The sequence below is a fragment of the Sprattus sprattus genome (assembly GCF_963457725.1).
Source record: "Sprattus sprattus genome assembly, chromosome: 13".
Lineage (NCBI taxonomy): Eukaryota > Metazoa > Chordata > Actinopteri > Clupeiformes > Clupeidae > Sprattus > Sprattus sprattus.
This window is the reverse complement of record NC_137911.1, coordinates 9,592,922-9,603,071: the sequence shown is the minus strand read 5'-3', so window position 1 is coordinate 9,603,071 and position 10,150 is coordinate 9,592,922. Positions and strand designations below refer to the sequence as shown.

The following is a 10,150-nucleotide window of genomic DNA, read 5'->3' as shown; positions in this document are numbered from 1 at the left end:
TCATGATTCATTGATTCACTGTATACAAAATGATATTCACATACTCTATGCAAACTGAATTTCTGTTGTTCAACCCAGTCTGCTAAAGTCTACTCCAGATGTATAACATTTTATCTCGCTATGATGTAAAACCACACCGTATATAATTGAGAAAACTACTTCAGTATGATGAAGACAGAGTATAAGTGTATATTTACAATGAAATGATTTACCTTTCCAAGTGCCAAGCTTATGTTTTATTGTCAAGTGTGGCAACCAAAGGTGTTAATGGTTTTATTCTGTAAATCTGTCATTTATAATGCTAAGAAAAGCAGCACTTGAATTCATGAAAAGATCTCACCTGCCTTAGAAATATAAATGAACATTATGTCGCAGGAGAACTTCAGTCTGTGAAAAATGGTATTTTCAAACTTGTGAAGTTGTACAGGTTACAACTGTGGAGATGATACTTGATTAAAAACATCTTTCAATAAGGTGTATATCTTTTTTTTTTATGATATTTAGGTGAATGATGCTTGTCAACCTATTTTCTCTTGTAAAGAAGTCATGAACGGCACTTTGCAAAATTGTATAATTGAAGAGTCATGGCAAAAGTGTTTTTAATTTACCATAATAACGGCCACCAAGTTGATAAAAAAAACCCACCAATGTCTCTATACATAAATGCTTTAAGCTAAAGCTCATTTGGTAGAACTAAAAAAAAATTAGACTTTCTTAACATTACACAGCTCTGACACTCTCATAACAGAGCAATACAATTATAGAATTCTGGTACTGAGGAAAATGACACATTTTGGGGCTAACTCATTAGAATATTAAAAAGTAAATGTATTCTTCAAGATCCTTTATATTCACAACAATAAATCAAGAGGTGAAGGTGGCTTCATCATTAATCTTCAACCCAGTCTTCTTTGGCCCAGTCAGGCATAAGTGTAGAGTAATCAAAGTCTGGTCCTTTGTATCTCAGGGCATGGAGGTACATGACAAGTTCCTTTTCTGTGGGATCAGGTCGCACCACCTTACACTCTTGGCACAAAGGATCTATCACAACATTTGAGCCAGATGTTACGTCCCCCGTTGTGGCACTCTCAATGACTGTTTCCCCTTCAGCGACGTTCGCTGTTCTGGCAAAAACCTTACAGAGTTTGTCACTCTGCTCTGCCACGTTCACGTTGTGGCCATTGTCACCTGACTGACACGTATCTACCGGCACATCTGGCACATCAGAGGGTCCATCTTTGTAAGTCTCACAACAGGTGTTTACGTGGGCTGCACCTTCTACCAACTCAGGTGTTCCTCCACTCTTTAGACCAAGGTCCCCGTCAGGTATGTCCAGCAAGTGAAGGCTCTCCTTGGTGCGGTGTTCCTCAACAAGGGCTTCCAAGAGTTCCTCATCCGTCATACCTACCAGCCCACCTTTGCCCCGGCTGGGGCCCCAGGCAGAGGACCCGTAGACGGGGTCATTCAGAATGGGGTACCCCAGGAACTGCAAATGGACACGTATTTGGTGAGTGCGTCCAGTGACAGGCCTGCAGCGGACCACACTAGAGTGGCCGTTCCAACTCAGCCTCTGAAAGACTGTGCGGCTGGCTTTTCCCTTGGGGTCCACGCGACAGATGCCAACCTTGAAGGACACGACGAGTATGGGTTCCTCACACACCAGCTCATCCTCTGGGAATTCTCCCTCCACTCGACAGACATACTCCTTCTCCAGCTGAGGAATAAAACCACACACAAGTTCTGATATAGGTAAACAAGAGCCAAAATAGTAATCACTTTAGCATTGTTGATTTGTCCACTTGAGATGAAGGAGTTGGAGCTAGGGCCTCTCCTTTCTAGTGTACAAGAAAAAAAAAAAAAACAGTGAAAATCCACTTAGTTCACAACCAGTGGCCTATATGAAACCCATAACTCACCTCTCTGTCTCGCACCATCTGATCCAGCTTTTTTGAACTCTCTAGAGTGCGGGCAAAAAGCAGCACCCCAGATGTGAGGCGATCCAGACGGTGGACAGTGTGAAGTTCAGAGAGACCTCGCTCCTTCCCCAGGATGAAGATGACCGTGTTGTGCCGATATCGTCCACAGGGGTGCACTGGCAGCGAGGCAGGTTTGTCTACCACGACCACTTCATCGTTCTGTTCAATGATCTCAATGGGACCACCAACCACAGGTGGCTCGTGGCGATGGACTGTGTTCCGCATCAAGTCATTATTCTTGGAAAGATTGAAGTTAATTTTAGTAATTCGGCCTTGCTTTGACAGAGCTGTGTGATATTTTAGTCTTGGAATGGTCATCAAAAGCAAAGATTCTACATAAGGCAAGGTAGTGATATCAACATTACATATTGTGAACGATATCGGTCTCCACAAGCTATACAACGAGATCAACAATAATAAGAACCATACAACAGTGAAATATGGAGATGTGAAGTACCTTAAGTATTATATTCAGGTTATCAACAGGTGTGTCATTAAGACGAATCCGCCCGTCTTTCACTGCTCTGTGATAATATTCCAAGGGTTCAGATCTGAACTCACTGCTGAAAACCTCCAGCAGGGTCTTGCCAATCCAACGTCCTTTGCAGTAAGTTTTGAAATCGTAAAAATAGGGTTGAACCTTGCGAAGGCCTCCCTCGGAATAATACGAAGTCTCGTCAAAATGTTCCTGACTGAAACTGACGCCTGGGTTGCGTTTTTGAGGAGGTGGTACATATCTCTCCCCAGGACGGAGCTGTTTTCCTACTTTTCCTCTTCGCTTTTTGCGACCGGTTTTCTCATGGTTGTCGGAGTTTTCATATTTACGTTTTTCGCCTGTTTCTATCACATCTTTGTCCATTCTGCCATCGGCTGTATCAATACTGTCTCTCTCTGTAGTTGGTGCAATGTTAATCTCTTGTGGTTCCATCGAGAACGAGCCAATGACAACGCTATTTATATATCTGGATAAGCCAGCTTTATTTACAAAACGTGCTGATATTAGGGCATTATTTAAGTCCAAAATAAAATGCAAACCTCTTCCTTTCGTGACTTTAGTTTTGGTATACCACGAACAGGTTCTGACCGATTTGATTCCACAATGCTCTGAAATGTGTCTCCTTTTCCCGGTGCTTCCTGGAATGTCTGTTGCGTGGTATGTATAAGAGGATACCAATTGACGAAATGCATAAATATGGCTATATACTAGGCTCTTGCGCTCTAAATATTTTCTGAAATGTAGAAGGAGCCTACATGCATCAGTCTCACAGGGGTCCCTTTGCTCGCATCAGTCACATGTTGTCGCAGGAAAATGACATCACACAACGCCCCTCATGAATAATAAACAAAGCAAGTACTTCGTAGTACAGAAAAAAACAACACTTGGAATAAACTGATATGATATTGTTACTTTATTTATAAACATGAAATGCACACAAGTGAAATACAGAAAGTACCCAGTCTGTAGAGTATTGAGCTCCTAGACAAAAGACATTTTATAATGAACATTTACAAATGAATACCTCATAGTATCACAGACCATCATCGAGTAGGTGTACTTGCTTGCTAACCATGACTCATTGTGTTATTTTCATTTTTAGGTCTACAACAGTAGCAATTCTGCATATATTTGGCTTATCACACACTGAGTACAGACACTAAACTTATTTGTGTATGTTAGATTGCAGGGAATCCATCCATGAGAATAAAATAAAACAAGAAATTCATAACAGTTACAGAAGCCAAATCAGTTTTCCTTATAGCTGCATATTAGTCTTTTTGAACTTGCTAACATAAAAGGGTAAAATGCAAAGCATTACAGTGCTCATTCACTTTCCAATCTCAATCAACATAAACTTCTTCATATTAGGCACTAAAACATCCTTGTGTTTCTGTTGTGGTCAACAAGCACGAAATGGGAAGAAAAGCTGCAAGAGCAAGGGCTGGCTGGTGTGGGCTTGCCGAGTGTTGCTAGGCAGCGCTCTGAGCCGGAATGAGTCAAGCCTTTCCCTCCGTCCTACAGACACCCAGAGCTGCAGCACCAGCGCCACCTATCAGGGGCAACCAGACCGCAGTCAGAGCTCACCGCTGGGGATGAAGAACACACTCAGATCTCAGATCACTCAGGCACAATCAGGTACTGAAGGCAACCTTTTAAACAACTACTGAGTCTACAGAGCCTACTGCAATAAATACATTTTCAAAAATGTCCACTTAATGTGCATGATCCACTAATCTGCTAATGCTCTTTCTTCGGTAAGATGCAGCTTGCTGGTGTTTTTAATATTAATACATCTATGCACACTACCTCATAAAGACATATTCTCTGCATTGGCTAATATTGATGGTCTTAGTTATGAATCTGAAACTAACTTCTGAACAAACCGCAATTCTGTTGATTTACCGTAAAATAGGATTGACTTTAAATGAATATTGGTATATTATATATATACTGTATATATAGGCGACCTTGGGTTTCTTGAAAGGCGCCCTATAAATAAAATGTATTATTATTAAGAATTAATTAAAATCGGTGTCTTAAAATGCATCAGAGTAGGAAACTTCCCTTGAAGCTTAAAAAAAACAAAAAGTAGATCCATTGAGTAGATCCCCAACTGGCCAAACATAAATTAAATGAGTACAAGCTCCTTTGCCATTGCTCCCTCTCAGAAGCATCACACCTCATCAACATAAAGATGACGCATACCTGGGCCACTGGTGGTCTTTGTCTGTGAGCGGGACGTACACCACACCCATGAGGGCCTTTTTGAGGAAGGTTCCATCAGTCTGGCGGTCGTACTGTTCCAGAACCTGACTCCCTCCTTCCGGCCCTACAGGCAGCACTAGCCTCCCGCCAGGCTTCAGCTGGTCCAGCAACTGGGGCAGAGCATAAATACAATACAGAGCTCAAGCACCTTGATATACATGTAGTGTCGACATATATGAGGTCCTGCTTTTATGAGCAGTCAAAACAAATATTCGTTGAAGTTAGAGTGCCATCAGAATCAATGAGCCAGAGCAAGATACTCCGGAGAGACTTATGACCACATCAAAGCAGAGAACACAGAGCAAGACTGACTGCCACGCTGTTGCACACAATGCAGTTTTACACTCATATCTCCTCTGGCTAGGAAGGCACTCTTTTTTGCCAATTAAGCACATAAACTTCACAAGAGCTTACCATATCACCATATTATATATCACCATATGTTTGTATTTATCTGTGTGGAGTCTCCATGACTTGGGCTCATTGTCTAAAAGCTCTTGATTCGTTATCTCGTAATAACAGAAACTGACCATTCTTCATTGTTTCTTAAAACAGCTCTGAAACTTGCAAACCTACCTTCAAATCAGAATTGAATTACACCATTTGCCTCCCATTTCTATTTAACTATTATGTAATTTAATGGAGCAATTTGCCAATTACATTCTCCAACATGTTTTAATTTCGGAGGGACATTAACAAAAAAAAAAAACACTTCAGGTGTGTAAATGTGATCAAATGACATTCTATTTTCTTACTGGCATATATGTGTACATTCCAACAACTTAGGCTGTAGGCGATAAAACACTTACATCCTTGGGAATTGTTGGTGCTGCTGCTCCCACATGGATAGCATCATAGGGGGCTTCTTCCGGATAGCCCAGTCTGCCATCGCCCACTAAATAAAGAATACATACATCATCAGAACAGAGGCTGAAACACTCAGTGATGTCAGTGTTAATATCAAGCATGGTTAGAGGTAATAAGACCTTAAACTGGATGCTTTCTTTAAAAAATATTTACCAGTGACAGTTTTCTTACATAGGCAGAAGCCTCCGCATTGTATTATGATCGTAAGAGAGACACAGGACAGCATTTCCCCTCACCTATTAGCTTGATCCGACCAGAGGAAAGAAGCTCCGGGTCATCAGCTTGAACATGTCTCACAGATATTTGCACCAGCTCGTCAATGTGATCAATCCCAACCACTTTTCCAGTCGACCCTACCTGCAGGCAATGACGAAAGGATTACAAAAAAAGTAAAAATAGGACATTCAAAGGCTCACCTCTTTTTTTCTACATCATAGGAGTGTGTAAAGAAATGATGTGACAACTTTTGACGACATACCATTCTGGCAAAGCAAGCAGTGAGGTAACCACTTCCAGAGCCAACATCTAATGCATTGGCCCCATCTGTAAGCTTGTCACTAAGGACTTCCAAAGCATGGGCATGCTGTACAACACAGGAAGATACACGTTACCTTTAACACTAATGTTGACATCATCTTTTGCACACATACTGGAATGGGTCAAGCCGTCAAGGGCAAAGTAATTTTAGTCCAGAATAAAAAGAGATTTTGTTTGTTCCTTGAATGACTATGCAGCTGTGCAGCACGGCTCATAGGCTACATCATTTTAACCTCAGTGTTTACTAAAAGACATGCATAAAGACTTGACAGGCTTTACCAACAGTTAAATCAGAACCTAACTCATAAGCCTCACTCACCATATGCGGTGCGCTGATGGTAGCCTTGTAACCTTAAAAGAGAGCATAGGAAATGCTAGGTAGAACCCTCCCAAAAGGTTGACACATGGAATGTTTTTAAAGTGAACAACCCAACTGAACTTACCTATCGACTGTGGAGAATCTGCATAGGGGTAGTCCCTTGAGTAAATCCCTCGGTCAGTGGCAAGCATGGCATCAAACACACGATCGCTGCGGATTACCCCGTGATCTTTGATATGTAATTATATAAAAACACAAAAAACATAATTAGCTGTCCGTGCACCTCTGAGAGACAACGCAAATATCTGCCATGTAGGTGTCATGTTACCTCTCAAACGACTGATGAGTTCCGCATGTGTTTTGCCGCTGGACATCCACGCCATGCTTCTGGAAAGTAGCAAACCCATAGGGACCGCCACTACAGCCAGACGCAGAAGCACGGATTGCATCTCCTACGCACCGTCACCTAATGCATAATCATAACGTCTGAACATTTTCTGCTATTACTGGAATACAACAGACAAGGGAGAAATATCATAGATGGTACGCGGTCAACAATACTTAAAAACCCTTTATTTTTGAATTATCACATAGGATACGAATGCGGAGTGAGCACTAGTAGGCGGTGGACCATGGCGAAGTAGACAAGTGTGCGTGAGCGCGACATCTCCAAAAGTTGCGTCGTTGCATCCTAGTTTTGCTCTACTCTAAATACACAACGCATGACATGTCCTTAGCGTAGCACACTGGTGTATCCGTGTGTGCAGAGGGCCAAACAGTGTTCCCTTGCTCTTGTAGAATAAAGTTATATGCAGTGTTTAGTTAGCAGTGTCACATTCAAATGCCATTTTGATACTAGTATAAATATAACGTCTACCTCTGTCTTGCACCCCGATGACCAGGGGATCTTCAACATTAACCTTTTCTTTTAGGCGAGGAATGAAAAAAAGTAAACGATTGGCTTCATAAATGTAGCTAACGTTAGCTAATTACACTGGTATGACATGCCTACAGATAAACTACAAGCGAGCTAACCAGATGGCAACATTGGCGTTTTTAATAACTACAAAGCTGCCTCCCTTACCCTTCCAACAAAAACAGATACAATTGCTCATATAATAAGAAAGCGATACTAACAATACCTGATACTACTTTACTAATATAGTAGCTAACTGTAGGTCAGATGGAAAACATAAACATTGGACAATACTTCCTTATACTAAAGGGGCGGGGGCAACTAGCAGCCAATGGAAAAGAGGGTTAAATGACCAGTCTCCAACATCGACCAATGTTATCACACAGAAGTAAATCCCCAGAAGTGTTGGTTTGGTGTACAACATATTATCATTTAACGTTAGTGGCTTAGAAGGATAGATGTTTATAAACGTTACGTCCATAAAAAGCGTTTCCAAAGAGTATCATGGTATTGAGCTAGTGATATATGCAGTGATTTCTGCTTTTGGGTTTTAAGGAACAATTGTGGGCACTTGCAAAGCGCTAGCTAACCATTGCTGCTTCTCTACAAGGTAAGGACAGTTAGCCAGCTAAATGGAAGGAGATTGTGTCGTGCTAGCTTGCTAATAAGGTTTCAAACAATAGCACCTTTGTTTCTGCTGTATACATGTATTGTATCCAAGCTGTGCGCGGTAATGTTTTGCCAGCTCACACTTTCCTAAAGAGAAAAGATGAAGCAGTTCCTGTAGATCATTTCTAATAGCTACTAACCTATGTTAGTAAAAACCACAATGTTTTGACAGGCTGTTGGGTCAAATATGATCGACGACTTTGAAAACAAGGACGCACGGTCCAGCGGGGAACTGTGGTCCGAAATCTGCTCTAAGTTGCCCGAGCTCCAGGAAGAGGGCCACGATGGGAAAGCGCAATTTACAGATTCTTTCCAACCCGCCACACAGAACAACAAACAAGCGAATGGAAGTTTTTCGATTTCTACCTTCAGTCCATGGGAACCTATGGCTGATTCTGATGTCTACATAGCCAGTTTAGGTATCCTGATTTTATCGAAATTATATGAACATGATGTTTATGTATACAGTTACATATAATTGTTTATTTGTTGATGCTATGTGCCAATCTTCCAGAAAATCGTTTGAAAAGAGTAAAGGGCCTGACAAGTGAGGTTACCTCAAGAGAGATGCTGCGTTCCCTTTCACAAGCGAAAAAGGAATGCTGGGACAGATTCCTACACGATGCTCAGACTTCAGAACTGTTCCAGAATGGAGGGGATATGGATGAGGGGTATGTGGGCAACAGCAACGTTGTGTTTTATTTATCAAGTGCACAGTATAACACAAGGTCATGAACACTGAAAGTATTAGGACATGTTGGATTTAGTTCCCTTTGCTGCAAAGGTTGTAATTGTATTTTGTTTGAATCAATATTGTTCTCATCATGTACCCAGTGTTGCACAGAAAATTTGACTAAATGTGTTGTAAACTAGTAGTCTACTAACCTCTCTATTGTTTAAATGATTGCAGTGCTTTGGAGCACTTTAAGCGCTGGCTGATCCCTGAGAAGGTGGCCATCAGTGCAGAGGAGCTGGAGTACTTGCTGCGACCATCCCAGACCGAAGTGCAGCCAGGTGGAGACGCTTCTCACAGCGGGGCAGAGGAAGAACAAGAGGAACATGGGGAAATGGATGAGAGTGCCAGTCCAGAGAAATAGAAGACCTGTTTGTCTCTAGTGAAAATGTATCAACAGTAACTTCAACAGATACATTTCTGTGTGCGCAGTGGTGGTGTTGAAAGTTGATACTTGCTGGCCACCACCTTGACCAACTTTAACATGATAGGAGCTGGAAATATCACAGGCACATTTTGATGTTGATATGCTCGTCTCATTCTGTTATGTATATCCATAAATAGTGTTGTTGCTCTTTGCCAGCAAATAGATTTAAAAAGAGCAAGGCCATTAACTGAGCAAATCACTTAATATGAGAAATGATTTGCAACCATGTTAAACATCAAGGTCTTCAGGAGGTTTGTATGATATTGTAATGTCTGTTTTTATAATCATTGTAGTATGTGCGGTTATACAACATTACATTTAATTTAATGTCATTCATGTCAATGTTTCATAAATGCATTCAACTTGTAATTGTAAATCCACTGAGCGTGAAACAGCATCATTGACTGAGTCAGCATTGATGTGTGTGTATAATCATTGTCTCAAACATTTGCTGTTTTATATTTCAGTATTAAAACTACATAGATGAGTAAATGTGTTTTTAAAATGTAATCCATTGTACAGTTGTGAAAACCGTATTATTAGAAGGCCTTTGCTGAAGCACATAGACGGTAGGCCTACTGTGAGCAGGCTAACTTGGGTAAATATTAATGCTTGCCACTAGTGGTCAGCGTTGTGAAATGTTCAGATGTAAAGCATCTGGCAGCTAACCTGACGATGTCATACTCATAATTCTAGTCCTGACCAAAAATGTTGTGGGCGGGGTTTGGGCTGGTATCCAGGCTATCTGGCAGCTGCTTGGCTTGATAAAATGTAGGCTATCTATCGGCAAATGAGTTGGGGTCATACACCGGCATGAGTTGAGTCATTGGTGATATGATCGTTCATCACATGTGGGGTCGTACAAATTGAAATATGATCTTCTGTCAATTAGAGGTGTTATTCCATGAAGTTAGACCAATAACCATTTACACTTGAACAGGG

The 10,150-nt window shown here is 41.3% G+C and overlaps 4 protein-coding genes across 5 annotated transcripts in view; 1 reads left to right on the top strand and 3 right to left on the bottom strand.

The window, feature by feature from the left end:
* Positions 1–10,150, bottom strand: part of ltk (leukocyte receptor tyrosine kinase) — a 304,552-nt gene that overhangs the window by 130,828 nt on the left and 163,574 nt on the right. The window lies entirely within an intron of this gene.
* Positions 484–3,019, bottom strand: rpusd2 (RNA pseudouridine synthase domain containing 2). The gene is made up of 3 exons (XM_080849762.1): positions 2,434–3,019; positions 1,917–2,213; positions 484–1,714 (listed from the first exon to the last, which is right to left on the bottom strand). The coding sequence occupies exons 1-3, from the start codon at positions 2,902–2,904 to the stop codon at positions 890–892; spliced, it is 1,593 nt and encodes a 530-aa protein (XP_080705888.1). The 5' UTR covers positions 2,905–3,019; the 3' UTR covers positions 484–889.
* On the bottom strand, positions 3,379–7,570 carry pcmtl (l-isoaspartyl protein carboxyl methyltransferase, like). 2 transcript variants are annotated; one of them, XM_080849767.1, is made up of 9 exons: positions 7,341–7,570; positions 6,792–6,929; positions 6,588–6,692; positions 6,464–6,495; positions 6,086–6,190; positions 5,844–5,964; positions 5,550–5,635; positions 4,681–4,850; positions 3,379–4,061 (listed from the first exon to the last, which is right to left on the bottom strand). In XM_080849767.1, the coding sequence occupies exons 2-9, from the start codon at positions 6,910–6,912 to the stop codon at positions 4,049–4,051; spliced, it is 753 nt and encodes a 250-aa protein (XP_080705893.1). In that variant the 5' UTR covers positions 6,913–6,929; positions 7,341–7,570; the 3' UTR covers positions 3,379–4,048. The 2 variants fall into 2 exon arrangements, with proteins under 2 accessions (XP_080705893.1, XP_080705894.1); XM_080849768.1 differs by lacking the exon at positions 6,086–6,190.
* ccdc32 (coiled-coil domain containing 32) lies at positions 7,783–9,718 on the top strand. Its single transcript, XM_080849769.1, has 4 exons — positions 7,783–7,989; positions 8,221–8,467; positions 8,563–8,719; positions 8,959–9,718. The coding sequence occupies exons 2-4, from the start codon at positions 8,236–8,238 to the stop codon at positions 9,143–9,145; spliced, it is 576 nt and encodes a 191-aa protein (XP_080705895.1). The 5' UTR covers positions 7,783–7,989; positions 8,221–8,235; the 3' UTR covers positions 9,146–9,718.